Consider the following 16,702-nt stretch of genomic DNA (forward strand, 5'->3'; position numbering starts at 1 on the left):
GCATTCATCTACAGCTTCGGTAACTGTTGTGTTTAAATAGAGGCTAACTTTTCCTTTTCCGTACGTACTCATGGCATGGAATACCTATCAGATCACAACTGACTGTCGACTCAGGGACTTTGCACTAGTTCAACTATCTCAGGCTCGTCCGGATCTCAGCATGAGTTTCTACAGGACGCCAAAGCAAAAGGCAATACCCGCAAACACTGAGACTAACAGAAACCCGATCCCCACTCGAATATATGTTGATATACATGTAAGAGAGAAAGAAACTCGCACAAAATTCCCGTACGGGGGTCTCCTTTGTGTATGTATGTATGTATATCTATCTATCTATTTATATGGCAGATAGATATAGGTATGTAGATCTGCTTCAGGAGCGTGTATTATCTGGTGTAGATACTACACCTGTGAAGCTGCAGGCGTGTGTTGCCAACAAAAGCTGTCGGCAAAAACAAAAGGCTGTTCAGTTTTCCCGTTCGACCTGCACTCCGGCAGGCGCGAAAGAGCTCGCAGGCAGATCTGACGTCGAGAGGGCGAGTTCCAAAGCACTTCTCTTCCCCGGCAAGAAATTGGTTTCCCCTTTTCGCAAACCGAATTCGCGTTTCTCCATCACATTATTGACCTTGGAAAGTCTGTTTTTCGGTGAATCGCTTTGTATCCAGTCGCGCCTGAGCACCTTCCGGTGGCCGCGAGAAACACTTCGTTCTCTCGTCTGTCCATGGTTGCAGCCCCCCCAAAAAATCGAAACCGCCTTTGCTTTTTCGACATGCCTGATCACTTGCGAAGCCGAAGCGTCCCTCCACCCTCTCTCACGCTCTGGCTCCCACTCGTCAAATATGTATATATATATATATATATATATATATATATATTTAACATTGTCTTGTTTGGGCGTAGACACGCGTCTACACACACGGCATGCCTGTGTACGTAGCTGGTGGCGGTTCAGCATATGCACTGAATGGATATGCATGCGGGCGATGCATTCATGCTTGCCTCCTCCCTTCACATACCTATGCACGCGTATACAAACAAAAAATAAGTTCTTCTGTATGCGTCTCAAGTCGCACATCGAGAAACACGTGCTAGCCTCAGCTCGAGCTGTGCGCACTCGCGAAATTTCGCGGAAGCATAATGAAATGAATTAACGAACGGTTTGGGGAGGTATGCTTTTTTGTAGGTTGCTGACTGTATAAAAACAGAGAAGTCCGGTGGACCATCGATGTGGACAAGGTGGCTCCAGCGCACCATTCACAGCATCGGCGCGCAGGACTGTCCCTGTGCCTACGATGAGCTTCTCGTGAACTTTTGTTCGGCTTGATCAGAAACGATCAATCGTCGCGAGCTTCAGCAAAGACGAAACCTCTAACGCCTCCATGTGTGCCATACTAAATACATATCCTCCGTCTCTTAGTTTTGGGAAGTGTCTTGCAGAGCGTCTGGCTGTTCAGAAAAACCTCGCGTTGCCGCTGTGATCAGGTGGAGTGGCCGCTCGGCGCGCAGGCGCATATCAGTTCATTCTGAAACCTGTTTCTTTTCGTAAATATGCCGGCGTGTGAACCATGTGAGAATGAGGATTCACCGCAAGGAGTCTTCTTCGACTGCGCGAGGTGCGCAAGAACGCAGGACACGCCTCGCCTTAAAAACGGAGAACGAACTTGCCGTGCAACCAGCCCGGGCTGGAGCGGCACTTCTCTTCACTTTCTCATCACACGCAGAGAAGAAGTTAGAGGAGGAGCTTGATCAGTAAAACGAAAAAAGCAGACAAACGCATCAAGAAGCCAAAGACCAGCGATTGACAGTGAGTGTAAAGGGAGAAGCGCGGAGAACAGCGAAAGAAGAAAGCAAACAGCCAGAAAATCAAAAAACGGCGACGAGTTATTGGATGCACGCCTGTCTAACAACTCCTTCAACCGTGTTGTGCGAGCTGTAGCCTGCAACGAATCAAAAAGGGATCAGCAGATGCCAGAAACAAGATTCTGAAACTTGAGAAAAAAGTCTAACGAAAACGGCAAGCAATCAAATGTTCCCTAGGACCCCGTGCCCATCGAGTTACTCATCCACCTATCTGACGGTCGTTCTACGCGATCTTTCCATAGTTATCTATCTATATCTATATTTATATCTATATCTCTATCTATCTCTATCTATATCTCTATCTATCTCTATCTCTATCTATCTATATCTATCTATCTATATCTATCTATATCTATCTATATCTATCTATATCTATCTATATCTATCTATATCTATCTATCTATCTATATCTATATCTATATCTATATCTATATCTATATCTATATCTATATCTATATCTATATCTATATCTATATCTATATCTATATCTATATCTATATCTATATCTATATCTATATCTATATCTATATCTATATCTATATCTATATCTATATCTATATCTATATCTATATCTATATCTATATCTATATCTATATCTATATCTATATCTATATCTATATCTATATCTATATCTATATCTATATCTATATCTATATCTATATCTATCTATCTATCTATCTCCATCTCTATCTATCTATATCCACATCTACATCCATGTATCTACTAAAAAAGATATGTATCTAAATATATACATATTATATATTATCTCTATCTCTGTATATATCTATCTATATACACATCTAGACCCATGTATCTACTAAAAAAGATATGTATCTAAATACATGCATATATATATTTGCATGGGTTGTACGCCGTGACTGCAGTTGAATGACAGCCGGATAGGAGAGGACTAACAGGAGGTACCACGTGGGAGACGCACTCCTCTGGAAGAAGTGAAAAGACTTTTCTTGCGCACTCACCTGTCCCACCAGGAACCAGCGGAATGATATCTGCTTTTGTGATGATTTTGTCGCCGTAGTGCCCGCCCTTCTTGTTCAACACATACTTCTCCAAGCAGTCCTGAAAACGAACAAAAGGCAATTCTTGTCTTTTGGATATGCAGGCGTCTCGGGAACCACTCAACGGAAAAGCCTCGTCCGACTGCGCAAGACCTGAGACGCTACACGCCAGAGCCTTCACAAGCTAGGAAGCCAACAACGATCCCTAGTTTTCCCATTATTCATGCGATTTTCCTGAATTCTCCTGCGTTCAGTGTACCATGAGGACGACGTCGCCCGTTGGGATGACCGCGGCGGCCTTCTGGTTCGTGATGGCGCGCTTTGACACCGCGCACGCCCATCTGTGAAGACATGCAAAAATATACTTAAAAAAAAGTGCGAAGGCCCCTTGACAGAGCAACACAGAGGCAGAGGAACGACGCGAGTCACGACGAGTTTAGGGCTGCACATCAAGAAAAAAAGACACCGGAGAGGCTAAAGACCCTCGCGAGAAGAGGTGGCGCCGGAATCTGTACCTGTTGAACTCCGTTTCTTTGTCATCGAGTAGTTCGGGCTTGAGATACACCAGCTGTTTCAGCTTGAGAGGCTTCTGCGTGATTGGACAAACGAGAGACCTGAGAGGAAACGCGACAAACAAACCAAGCGAACTAGATGCACGAGACTTCAAGAATCGGCGATACGCAGGCTGGTCCCCACCTCTCGGAGAGCGACCGCGAGGCGGAAAGCGACAATACCGCAAGAAACGAAGAAGCAAAGACAAAAGTACGAGTGGCTGAAGAAGCACAGTGACGCAAAACGCCGACGGAGGACAACGACCGAAAGTCGGTTGGTCTAGTAGCGAGGAGGCTGCTAGACCAAACGCCTGGTGTTGAAGGGAAGCAGGCTGAGTAGAGCTGAAAAAGCATCAAGCGACACCACCTACGCTAGAGGAAGAGAGAAGAGGTTGCAAACGAAGGAACGCCGTGGCAAAGCCGCGCTGATGTTCGGATCTCACTTCTTTGGCGGCTTCGCCTCTGCGGCAGCGGCGGAAGGCGTATTCTGCGCGACCTGTAAAGAGACCAGCAGCGAAGGCGGAAATCATCCACGCAAGCGGCGACGCAGAAAAAGAGAACGTCACCGAAGAAAAACGGGGAAAACGCATAGTCTCGACTGCCTGCGAGAAAAATACTTCCAATGAAACCCCTTGACAGAGGTTAGGCTGAAGACCGCAGGGGCAGCGAGCTGAGGACGACGAATGGGTCAGAAAACAGACAGACGAGCAGCAGGGATACACACGACGGAGCGGAGAGGGCTACAGCGCGAAAGCGAAGAGGAAAAGCTAAAAAACGAAGGAAAAGTGCTGTAAAAAACACGCTAGACTGACGTCGGCCGATCTACCACCAGCCCCAGACCCGGAGACTCTCATGTCGAAAAGCTCTTTCACAAACATCAGTCAGCACTGCGCTCTAGTGGATCTTCGTCGCGCGGTTCGCTCGTCTCACCCAAAAGCTTTTCGCGCGGGCCTCGGCCCTGCCACCCTCGCCGGTCGGAACTCGAAATGGCTTCTGAAAAAATTGAACAAACAGAAAAAGCGCGAGAAAATCCACTCACATGTGCTTTCTTGCTCCCTCAGGACGCCTTCGAAGAAGAGACCTGTGAAGCAGAAACCCGACAGGGGAGTCTCCCCTGATCCTGCCTCGCGGACGTCCTCACCTTGGCGGCTTCCTCCAGTTCAGCGACGGTAAGCTTTCGCTGCTTTGCGTAGTAGGACGCGATGTTGCTCTCTTGCTGGAGGAACTTCCGCTGAGTCGCCGTCGCCACCTCCTGCTTCTTCAGCGCCTCTTCCTGTCCGCGAGAAGCAGACCAAAGGAAAACTCCATGCCCGCGAACGAGACCGAATGCGCGCCGGCGCCGGTGCCGCAGGCAAAAAGAGACAGAGACGCCAAGGAATCCCTCAGCACCTTCCCGAGACAGTCGCCCCGCGCACGCTACGAAGAAGCGCTGTGAAAGCAACTCGCCTGAGCATCTGATCGGAGTCACACATGCACATGGATCGCCCGCGTCGGCTTGTTCAGATGCACGCAGCGAATGACCTACGCACAGGGTGTCTCTTACCTCCTTTTTCGTGCGCTGCTGCGCCTCCCAGTCCTTTAGCTCGCGAGCGGACTTCTTCTTCTGGTCCTCGAAGTTGAGAAACAGGCAATGCTTGCAGAAGACCAAGCCCTGGGGCGTGCACACAGGCGACAGGGCCGTGCGATTACACAGCCAGCACGCCTCGAAGCGCCGCAGCGCATTCGTGTCTAGCCGCTCGCGGATCGTGCCCGCATCTAAAAGCAGAAAAAAGACGACCCAAGAAATTCAAAAAAAGCGAGTTCAAAACGACCGAAAACACGGCACTAACCGGGCGGGAGGGGGGGGGGGCGTGGGGAGTAAGGAGGGGCACGGAGCCCCTCTGTGGAGACCTAGCGGCGAGCGGCCGCATGCGCGACAGAACACAACTTGGTCGTGCAGCGTCCGGAGATCGAATCAGAAACGACACAAGTTTGTTCTCGCAACAGCCAACCAACGCGACGGGGTCGTTTTCACGGGCTGCGCGCAGCGGCGGCGCGAGCAGCTCTGTCGCGCGCCCTCGCCGATCCCAAGCTGCGATGAAAATATCCTCGCAATATTCATCGCAGCTTAGCTGTGAAACAAGCTGCAGAGCCCGGATGCAGTGCACACAGTGCCGAAGGAAATAGAGGCAGACTTGAAATGGAACCAAGGCAGATTTGAGATGGGACAGAAGCAGATTTGAGATGAACAGAGGCAAATTTCGGGCTGAGGAGAGACGATACCTTTCAGCTTCTTCCGCTCGTGGTAAGAAAAAAGCGGCGCGCTCGTCGCATTCTTGCTGTGCCGAGACATGCTGGGAGGGGAAAAAACCAAAACAAAGAGGGAAACACTCGAGAGAAAGGTCTGAGAGGCGGAAGAAAGGCGGACGAAGACGCCGCAGAGAGAAGGGAACAGGAACAGGGCGCGAGAGGAGAGGAACCGCTGCCGCGACGGCAGATGAGGCAGCGACGAGACGGAGAGCAGGGCAACGAACCCGATCGGGACTGAAGAAAGACTTGAAAGACGAGAGAGAGAAATAAAACCCGCATACGAAACGATAGGATACTTGTCAACACGGCGAGCGAGCGGCGAGACGACGCAGGGCGGAAAGAAGTGGATTCTGGCAGAACGAAGGCGCCAGAGAAGATGGAGAGGCCTGCGAGAATGAAGAAGGCCTTGACGATGAGAAAAGGCCCCGAGAAAGGGCGAAACACAAACAAAGTGAAGAAGCAAGGCGAGAACGCGAAGGCGAACGGGGCAGCAGAGCGAAGCTTCAGTCTGCGCACGTGGCTCTTCCTCTCGCTCTCTCTCACTCGCGCGTAGCCGTTGGTAGAGCGAGCGGTGAGGAAACAGCCGACTGAAAAAAAGGGGAAAAAATGACGGTTTGGAAGCGATGTTCGAGGATATACAACTTCAGCTGTACGCGCGCGCATGCACCAGGTCTATAATAAAAAAACATGCGAAAACACGCAGAGTCGGCGGTCAGGTCCCTTGCGGCAAGGCTGGGGAGACTCTCGGTTACGGAAGCAGCGGCGCGTGTGCACTTCTCATTCATCCCTCGGCAATCTTCTTCGGCTTTAGCCTCAGTTTTTGACTGTCATCTTTCTTGCTCTGTCTCTCGTTTCGATGCTGCAGTTCTCAAGAAAGCGAGAGACACGCGTCTGCATTGCTGTCTGCAGGGCGAGCCGCTTGTTTTTCGCTAGCTGCGAGAGAAGAGACTCGCGGCGAACCCCTCTGTGCAGTTTTCCATAGTGAGTCGTGGCGGCCGTTCCTCTGTAACACGTAGAACGACGAGCGGCTGCCTCCCTTTTCGGTCTGCTTCGCGTGCTTTTTGAAGAAGGTCTAAGGCGCCTTGCCGTCGTCCCTGCTGCGGCTGCTGAGCTGCAGCGCCCTCGTGTGTGTGTGTTCGAGATTCCCTCTAAAAACTGAGGCCCCTCGCAAAGCCTGGAAGTACGAGAAAAACCGCGCCCATTTTTTTTCGTCAGGCTCTCGGCGCGCGCAGCTGAGGCGACGCCACCGCGCGACAGGGAGGCCTTGCTCCCAGCCCGCACTCGCGCGCTGGCCTCCTATCGAGCCGCAAGCGCCCACGCGGAGTCTTCCCTATCCTCCTTCCCTTCGGGCCTTTCCTGTCCTCCGCATCTGTCTGCACTCTCTCGCTTGTCTGCAGGTGCTGCCGCCGGGCTTTCGAGTCGAAGCCTCTCCTCTCTCTCTGCCTGCCTCCCCGTGGAGTCTCCCGGGTGCGCGCCGTCTTCCCTCGTCGGTTTTTCGCCTCGTGTCGCTCTTTTTCTCTCCGCATGGGGTTGTTTTCGGTCTTTGCGCCTGCCGCGAGGGCGGAAGGCGCTCCGGTCGCGGCGGCGGAGTCGCCGGCGGGGCTGCGTGGAGTCGTGCAGCCTCCCTCGCCTCCCGAGTGCACGTGTTTTTCGCGCTTTCTCTGCGACAAGCGCGTGATTCAGGAGCAAGTCTTCCTGGAGCGCCACGTCGACGCCTTCCACCTGCTTGCGCGACTCTACGCTCAGTATCCGCCGCACCTGCTGCAGAACGACCCTGACCTCGTCGAAGTCGTGTACCGCTTCTCGCTGACCGACTCGGTCTACCGCATCCTCGAGCAAGACGCGTGCGCGGCGAAGCTCCGGGAGCGACCCAAGGCCTTCTCTCGCCTCGCAGAAAAACTATCCTTCTCGTCGCTGCACTCCGCTCCGTCCTGCCCCCCGCGGGAGGCAGACTGCGCCCGCAGAGAGGACGAGGAAGGCGGCGGCGCTGGGAGACCTGAGGGAGAGCGACGCGGCGAAGGCGGAGAACTCGCGTCTCCAGACGCGCAGGAGAAGGCGAAGTCTGAGACGTCGCTCCGCTGCTGCTCGGCGGAGACCTGCAGCCTGCGGCAGTTCTGCGAAACGGGCGAGTGCAGCTGTCTCCGCCTGGCACGAGAGTGGCGAGGTCCCGCGAGCTTCCCTGAAGGCCCTGGGGCCCCAGGGGGGCGGCAGGAGGGCGAGACTTTGACGCAGGGAGGGGTGAGCGTCCACGCGGCTGACAAGGGGCAGACAGGCGCGGAGAACGCGGCGAACGGCTGTTCTGGTCTTCCTGAGTCGATGAGGCCGTTGGCAGGCTCGCTCCTCGAGGCCGTCCTCGCGCAGCCGATCCACCCTCTCGTGACTGGAAAGGTCCCAGGGCCATGGTAGGCTCAAAAAGTCTGGGTTCTAGAAAATGGAAAGGATTTTTTTTGGAGCTGGGGTTTGGGCGAATCTTTTGAAGGAGGCAGCACGCACAGCTGCAGCACTACACGTGGAAGGAGAGAGAGTCTAACAGCGGCGCTCGCGGGGTGAGCGAGGCGGCGACTGCGGTAGGCAGCTCGCGTCTTCTCCTTGCCCTTTGAGAGCGTCCGTTTGTGTGAAGGTTTTTTTCTTCGCAGGCACTGCGCGGTGTCTGACGGCACCATGAGCGTCTACGTGCGGAACTACGAAGACAATCGCGAGCTCCTCACCTTTCGCATCGAAGGCGAAAGCGACGCGCCGCTGCTCAGCATCCTCTCAGTGCTCAACGAAGTGGACCTCTTCAAGCTTTGGGTCCCCTACTACTCGCAGCCGTTCAAGTGAGCGACGCGCGCAGCGCAGATGAGGAGAACGAAGAGATAAACACTCCAGTCTCCGCCAGCGGGAGTTGGCTGTTACAAAGAAAGAGAGATGCAAGAGTGGAAAGAAAGCGGGAAAAGGACGAGAAGCGAAGCAGAAAAGGTTGAGTTGCTCCTTCACTAGCGCCGAGGGAGATGAATCTCCAGTTGCCTCCGTGCGACGTCGTGGTGCATCGTCGAGTTGTCTGCGCGTCGACCCTCGAGTCTTTCGAGGGCATCTTTGCCGGGGGGTTCGGGGCGGAGACAGATGATAAGTACCAGAGGTCGGGTGAAAAATGAGAGAATGCGTCCACCCGAAACCCACGTGAAAGCACACGCAGCTGTCTCCTCTTTTTTTCTCTCCAGGCTCGGACTACGGCAAGCAGACTCCACCTCGATGGGACGCGTCGACCAGCTCGTGCAGTTCCACGTGGACTTCCCCTGGCCCTTCTCGAACAGGTGACTTTTTTTGTTTTTGCTCACTGTGTGTGCTCGTCTCAGCGTTTAGGGTCTAGGACGCCTGTGACTTTTTGGAAAATAACTTTCCCCCCGCTGAGGCACTTGCTTGGGGGGAAGCTAAAAAGAGTAGATGCATCTGTCTGCCTCCCTTTAAGGCTCGTCAGCCGCCTTCTAGGACTAGGCGATTAAGTGCTGCAGCAACGTGTCTAAAACGACTAAAACGCGTTTTCATATTGCACATCTATATAAATAACGTCTGCGTACGGAAGTGCACGTATCTGTGCGTATACATGCATGTACGCATATGTGTATGCAAGTACGTACGCCTTCAGGTGCGGACAGACGCCGGCAGTGCGGCAGCGGCAAAGGAAGATCGAGACATGCAGCGAAATCCATGCATCGACCGCAGTTGGTTGCGTTCGCCACGTTGTTTTCAGAGATGCCTTGTTCGAGGTGTGGGCAGTAGACGATTTTGAGCGCAACTCGCAGATTGTCGTGAAAATGACGACTCTCGACCATGAGAACCCGAGCCCTCGCGCGCGCGTAGTAAGCTGACACAAAATTGTAGAGGGCGGAAAGTCCACCTGCGCCTCTAGAGTGGGTGGCTCCCTCTGCCGCCCCCCTCCTCCCCCCCGTCCAGTACCCATCAGATCACACTTGAAGCTAGACTCCATGTTACCCTTCCTAACATGGGATTCCGAGGTTCATATAAACTACCTTTTCTGCCCCGTTATCCTACCCCGCGCTTCCGTGACGTTCCTCCGGTCGAGAGGCCTTAAGGCCTTAGCCAGAGAAGAGAATGCGTGTTCGTTGTGAGAGTTGTGAGAGTGTTTTTCGACTTTGTCGCGCCGCTCGTACGCGTGTCTCCCGCCGCTCTCTTCTCATCTTTGTTCTCAGCCGGTGCCCAAGCCAGCCAAGGGGGTGGAGCGCATGTGCGTCGACGGGAGTCTCGTGATCTCGCCTCGCGGAAGCCACAGTTCTTTCCTTCGCCTCGTATGGCATGAAAACTGCCGCATGCGCGTGCCGATGAAAATGGTCGACTTCGTGTCCAGGTGAGCGACGCCCCCGCGACCTGCGAATCGAGACTCCTCCCCAGCGCGAGCGTGACGCATAGACTTCCCGCGAGTGGAGATCGCACCCCATTCGACGACGCCACACAGACACTCGTAGCTCCGCGCCTTTACACGCACAAGAAATCGAACTGAAACACCAGAAAGCGCTCAAAGGGCAGTGGCAGCTGCGCGTCTGCGCAGCCGTGGCTGGGGATGAGAGGGCAAGTTCAGAAAGACGAGAGACAACGCTGGCAACGAGGGAGAACGCCGGGGGAGAAGACAGCGGGCTCGAAAAGACGCGGTAGCGCGTCGGGATCTTCACCGTGTGTCGCTCGAGCGTTCAGTTCTGTATGTGTATGTATCCGTGCAGCTTTCCGCGAGCATGCAGACAGATTCGTGCGTATGTATATTTCTGCCTGCTCAACTGTGTCATCTCCGGAGTGAGGTATCAATATCGCCTCTCTGTAGTTTACTAATTGCATTAAGATTCGTCGTCGTGGTATGCGCGTCACGTCGGTGGCAAAAATCCACACGTATGCATGCATTCGCGTCCACGCCTTGCGTCTGTGTTTGGCATTTCCTGTTCTGCTCTCAGCATTGTCGCGAAAGGCGCGTTCAATTCGTTCCGCGCCGCGTGCAAGACGGCGATGGATGGCGAGCACCAGGAGCGGCGGAAGAAGAACCGATTTCTCTACGGCTTCATCGAGAATAGACTCGCCGAAGTCGGGCTCCACGGCGAAGGTCTCGACGCCCTCAAGGCCGATCGCGATCTCTCAGGCTCGCAGGTGAGCACTGCGAACCTAAAACCTACAGCGGAGAAAAGGCGCCGCGCGAGGGGAGAGATCTTTCACGCTCGCGCCAGGAGGGGAACTCGTTCGCAAGCTGAAAGGCGCGTTGCTTCGTAGTTGGAGCACGGCATTCGCACGTAGAGAGACGCCAGGCGAAGCAGGTGGCGGTGCATGATTGAGTAGAAGAATGCAGATTTGTATGACTGAACGGTAACGGTTGCAGAATACACTGTAATAATAATACATACATATATACATATGTATATATAAATATATCTGCATCGTAGTCGAGGTCGGCGTGTATACGCGGAGACCAGAGGATCGCGGGCTCGTTGTTTCATGCTTGACAACAACGGCACACGTCACGGATCAAGGCACCAAAAACATGAATTTTTATGTAGAACGCATATATATATATATATGCATGCATGCATGCATGCATGGGTGCCTCCAAGTGTGTGGAGAGATACACGCGCTGTCGGTGTGAATGGACCCAGCTCCTCTGTGCCACGGGGTTCAGGCGACGGCTGAGACGGAAGTGAAGCGCGAGGTCTCTGAGAAGTTCGAGCAGAATGAAGACGAAGAGGAGTTCTTTGACGCGGAGGAAGGCGTGGAAGGCGGCGGGACTTGCGCAGCCAGCGCGAGGCGGGAGAGTTCCGAAGCAGGTGCGAAGTGACGCTGAGCTCGACTTTGCAGCAGTTCCTGCGGCACTTCACCCTAAACCTTGAACCCTTCTTGCGAAGAATATATTCATCTGCCGCTGCAATCGCAGGCGTGTGTGCGTGTCTCAGTCGCGCAGACGCTCAGATGTGACTTGCGATACTCGCTAGTTGCGCGGCGTCGCACCTTAACCCTTTTTCCGCACCCCGTGTAGCGGGCGCTGCATCGAAACTCCGACTCCACAAGCACGTGCATCCAAAATGGAGTGCGTATGTCAACAGACAGGTGCAGAGAGCCCAGGGCATCCATGGGGAGAACGTCGGGCGGAAAAGCGACAAGCCGGCGGCCAGCTCTGTGGGGCTCTCGCGAGGAAGAAACGGCTCAGGGCCTCTCGCTGCGGCCTCTCTGGTGTCGTCGTCGCTGGCAGGCAGTCGCCCGGGCGTTGCCTGGAGTATGTCATTGCATGAAATGTGGCATGTATAGTCATATCTACACTTTGTGTGTGTGATGTGTGCGGTCTTTGACTCTTTCAGACCTTGGCGCGTGCTTCCTTTACACGGCTATATATATATATATATATATATATGTATACCTTATCGTATTCATATATATATATATATATATATTGATATATGTGTATGTCTATATATGTGAGGGCGGGTGCATGAAGATACACGCCCCTGTTTGATCCCGCCGGCTTTACCTCCGTGGCGCGGGCCTCCGTGGACATGGCGTTTCTTGCAGAGAGCGGACATGATGCCTCTCTCCCACTGCACGTCCGCGGTCATTTTTCGTCTCTGGATGTTTTGCACATCTCGTCAGGCAGCGCGGACTCCGGCGAGCTTCTCGCCTGCGCAGCCTTGACTCTGTTTACAGGCTCCTACGAATGGCTTTGAGGGCGGTAGTATCTCTGGTAGAGCCATGCAGCCTGAACGTCTGTCTTCGCGTGCGCCTGTGCGCCCGCGCGTCGGCGTTCGTGTTCCCCTCTGCGAGTCTGTTTCGTGGCTAGAGCGCCGCGGACAAAAGAGCCGCGTGGAACATCCGCGAGAGTTCACGCGGCGCGCCTGCCACCGCGAAGTCGTGCGAACAACTGGTGTGACAGTTCATTCGCTGGCGACTTTGGCGCGCCGTGGAAGGTCACGGTAGACAAGATCTCACTTTTGTCTTCTTGGACTCTAGGGATGTAGGACGACGACCGGCGCAAGGCGCGAGAAGGGGGGGAGAGGGGGGGCCGAGAGGGGAGTCTGAAATCCAGTCTTTGCCGCAACTGTGATTGACGCATGCCCCGCGTTTTTGAGGGGTTTCCGTTGCTGTGTCCGCTTGCCGGCTTATCGCGCGCATCACGGCATCTTCATAGAGTCGAAATGAGTTGCTCGTCGCATGCTTGACGCGCAGACATTTGTGAAAGTGAGTCTTCTCACGCTCAAGACGGCGCCCCGCAGCGGAGGCGTCCAAGCCGTTCGCGGCCACATTCTCACAGCGGCTCGAGGCGCGTGTTCGCTATGCATGTGATGTCTTTTGGGCTCTCTCGAGCAAGTTTCCTGCCACACGCGGACGCCCTCTGACAGAATGAGTGCTAGTTGCGTGTGCGTGGACATATGTCATCGCTCCATTTGCTTGCCGCCCATGCGCCGACGGGACTGATACCCAAGCACGGGAGTGGGCGCGTGCGGCGGCAGGCTAGACGTGGCTGCATTAACATTCGCGTAGCGCTTTACTAGTTTTCATGGATATGTATAGATCGGCTTCTCTGGCGGCCCCCGTTTCCGGAGTTGGCTGTTTACCGTCGCGTTGTCTGTCCATCTCCGCTAGTTCGTTTCCAGCCTGCGCTTCTCCTCGTGGATGTTCATTTCATCCTCTGTTTCAGTTTCGAGGAAACGTGGATAGAGTCTACTTGCGAGAGAGAGTGTCTGCGCCCGCAAGGGACCGCCGATGGACTCGCTTCCCCTTGGTGACCCACGTGTTCACTGTTCCAGTTTAGCATTCTCCAGTGCAGTATTTATGTGGATTTGCGCGGTCCTTTATGCCTTCATTTGTCCAGATGGCCCCGTGCAGCATATTTCCACACGGATTAATTATGCAAATAATTGACCATTTATATGTCCATTCGTATACATGCAAGGGATTTTTGGCTTCAAGCGTGGGTTAGGGCAGGCGCGTTTTTTTAAGCTTCGTCTCCACGTTTGGATGCCTCTACCTTCGAACGCTCATGCAGAGGACCGCACCCCGCCCACTCCGACTTGGCACTTTCCTTTCGTTTTGAATTTTTCAAAATAAACCGAAACATGTTTCTAGACAGCAGTCTCGACGCACTGCGTACAGCGTCGCCGGTGCTCATGCTGACGCAACCGCTTCTCTGCCGGCCACACTCGTATCTATCCGTGTGGCTTGGAGGAGGGAAACTTGGATGCGTTGTGTTTCTCCGTCTCGTGTAAAGCAGCCGTCGAGCGGTAAGAATTGTATTCGTCATTGCTTTGCTCGTTCCAAGGACATCTGTGTGCGTTCAGAGAGGCGGAAACTGGTCAGCAAACTGTAACGGCAGCGCACAGGACAGGAATACACTCATGATCCCCCACTCTCTCCCCGTATGACGCTTCTCTCTACTGGTGTTTTCTCGGCTTCTCCTCGACGCATTTCTCCGACCGCTTCCTTGCGTATCGCCCAGCCGACAGGGAGCAGGCCACGACGCGGTCTGCAGAGGTTTTCTATTTTGGTTTGTGCGTCAGTCCGTGAAAAAGGAAAGGGTTGCAGAGCGATGCAACAGGTTTTGGCGGTTTCAGAGGAATTCTGCCAAGCATGCCTCAATCGGACAGAAACATATTTCTAGTTTCGATGTCGTATGATTCGCAACACGAGACCGGGTGAGAAATGGTGGTATTTCACAAGGCGGCTGTAGCAGGCAACGTAACTCACAGACCGCTGATGTGCGGGTGAGAAAACTTCCAGTCTCCGCACAGAAGATCACTTATCATACGCTGCAGCTTCTTTGTAGAATCATAGCGCATCAGCAACGCGAAAAGGCAGAGTTTGGATATAAAAGGAGGAAGGGTGCGAAACGCGGGCGCTAGCGAGAACTTGCGGAGCGGCTGCAGTATGAGGTCTCGCATTCTTCACTGGTATTGGAGAGCAAGAATGTCACGATGGACCAAATGAGTTGGAGGACAGCTAGAACAAGTGCGAAGGAGCTGAAAACGATGTCGACTGTCAATACGAGAGGCAGGCCACACACGTTGTTCACATGGGCAGCGAATGAAAACGGCCAGAGCGCCCAGAACCACCCGATGAGGCTAGCCGTGCCAGATTTGTTCCCGGCAGAGCCTGCCGCCACCCGTGTCCAGTTCACGTAGAATAAGGAGAGGTAAAAGACTACGTCAGTTAACAAGAGCTCAATCGACAGATTGCGCACATAGCATTTGTAGAACAGCAAGAACGCATACACCGGGGGGCCCAACCAGTTGACAACAAGTCGATCCAGTAGCAATAACAGCTCAAAAAAGAGGGAGCTCCGGAACGAGTAAAAAGGTGGCGAATACATGGTGCCCCAACGCGTCTGTCATCAGGGTTTTTAACATCGGTAGCGACGAGGAGCCCGCTGGGTTGTAAAGCAGTTTATCACTGGGAAGCAAAGCCGCAATGCCGAAAATACTCTTGGCACAGAAGTTTCATATGGGTCCCATAAGCGTATGAGAGGGGGTTAAACAAAAGTCATATCTCGAAGTTTGTAGGGCCGTGTAACACTGTCCTTTGACGAAACATGATGCCGTTGAATTGTATCTCGATGAAGGCGGTCTCCAGGCTAAAAGGACCGGCATTGTCCGGAAGTGTCAGGCATTCTGCTCGCGGCACGGGCGAGTTGAAAGGAAACAGAAATCTCAGTCAAGGATGACCACGAAAAAACAGAAAGCTACAGAGATAAAGCTTCTAGCACCTAGTGCGGAGCACACCTGACATCACTGAGACATCCGGCGATCACTGGCAGTTTGAAGAGCTGTTCGCTATTCGAGAATCAATATACAACTGACTTTGGAACATTACTTGCTGTGCTCAGCTCACTAGCAGCCTTAATTAGGCCCTCCAGAAAAAGCCGTCTGCGCTTGACCCCGTGCCAGGACCGAACGATCTGATCATGCGTCTGCGGGCCCCACGGGCTGGCAGCAGCGGCCTTCGCTGTGACGTTCCGGGGGTCTTAAATCCGAAAATGTATCGATTGCCGTGGGCTGCGTGCCCACTGGACGCTTAAGGAGGTGCGGATACATCTGTCTTGCAGACTCCGACAGGCTCTCTCTCTGACGCTGCTCTCAACGCAGAGGCTCTCATCACTGCTCGATCTATTCGGGACAGCGTGAGAGAACTAACGATACTTTGAAGCTCGTCTGCCGGTGTCACACGGAGGCCGACTCCGATTTTGGAGTTAGTTGTTAGGATGAAGCAGCTCCGCGAACCCGAATGCGAATGAGGCACACCGAGGGCGGGGGGCGGGCGGAGGGGAGACGACAGGTTGTTCAAATCTGAGCCAGCAAGGTAACACATACCGTAGATGATAGCGGTTTCCCTCATAGAAGCCATGACTAGGAGCAGCTGATGATTCTGGATGGTTTGTGTCAATGCTAGCGAGTCACATTAAGCCACAACAGCATAGAAAACGCAATGTGTGGATTCGGCTATTCCCGTGCCTTCCTGTTCTGCCCAAAGGGGGCGGGCTTGGCTGCCATTAGGTTCTGTGTCGTTAACTCAAAGTATTTGTTCCGAGTTTGGTAGTGGTCTTGGTTGGACAATGTATCCTCCACTAAGTACTAGCTTGATGGTGTTAAATCCAGAGGCAACTGATTGGATTATCGGAGGTCTTGCAGTACCAGGAATTAGTAGTATTTTAAGTTCTACCAAGGAAGTTAAGCTAAACCCTAAACCCTGAAAGTTCAACCCTGTATTATAAATGCCAGTAGACTCATGTCCTTGTCGTTTATATAAATCTATTAATGCTTGTCAAGTTCCTTGTATCTAGTTAGCTCACTGCGTACTTAGGATCAGAACAAAAGAGAGTTGAGCGTGGACTATCGAATGAAACAATGTGCTCCAACGCTCGTCTAAGTCTCTACCATACCTTTTACCTACAACTGTACGGAACGTAACAAACCTCCAGGCAAAGAACTTGGTATTCTGTTCTAATTCCCCGTGGTAAACACAGTCAAC

General features: G+C 53.1%; 3 protein-coding genes across 3 annotated transcripts; 1 reads left to right on the plus strand and 2 right to left on the minus strand.

Moving 5' to 3' along the window:
- Positions 1–1,881: 1,881 nt before the first annotated feature.
- On the minus strand, positions 1,882–5,762 carry BESB_027770 (Zn-finger, RING domain containing protein; the record flags this gene model as incomplete). Its single annotated transcript, XM_029361451.1, has 9 exons — positions 1,882–1,937; positions 2,841–2,940; positions 3,139–3,220; positions 3,395–3,493; positions 3,874–3,926; positions 4,361–4,423; positions 4,572–4,703; positions 4,974–5,185; positions 5,693–5,762. The coding sequence occupies 9 exons, from the start codon at positions 5,760–5,762 to the stop codon at positions 1,882–1,884; spliced, it is 867 nt and encodes a 288-aa protein (XP_029215351.1).
- Positions 5,763–7,243: 1,481 nt separating this feature from the next.
- Positions 7,244–12,408, plus strand: BESB_027780 (uncharacterized protein; the record flags this gene model as incomplete). Its single annotated transcript, XM_029361452.1, has 8 exons — positions 7,244–8,121; positions 8,356–8,535; positions 8,920–9,012; positions 9,450–9,558; positions 9,910–10,064; positions 10,660–10,849; positions 11,373–11,517; positions 12,335–12,408. The coding sequence occupies 8 exons, from the start codon at positions 7,244–7,246 to the stop codon at positions 12,406–12,408; spliced, it is 1,824 nt and encodes a 607-aa protein (XP_029215352.1).
- Positions 12,409–14,576: 2,168 nt separating this feature from the next.
- On the minus strand, positions 14,577–15,047 carry BESB_027790 (uncharacterized protein; the record flags this gene model as incomplete). Its single annotated transcript, XM_029361453.1, has 1 exon — positions 14,577–15,047. One exon carries the CDS (start codon positions 15,045–15,047, stop codon positions 14,577–14,579), a length of 471 nt encoding a protein of 156 aa, XP_029215353.1.
- Positions 15,048–16,702: the final 1,655 nt, after the last annotated feature.

This window comes from Besnoitia besnoiti, assembly GCF_002563875.1.
Source record: "Besnoitia besnoiti strain Bb-Ger1 chromosome Unknown contig00015, whole genome shotgun sequence".
NCBI classification, from domain to species: Eukaryota; Apicomplexa; class Conoidasida; order Eucoccidiorida; family Sarcocystidae; genus Besnoitia; species Besnoitia besnoiti.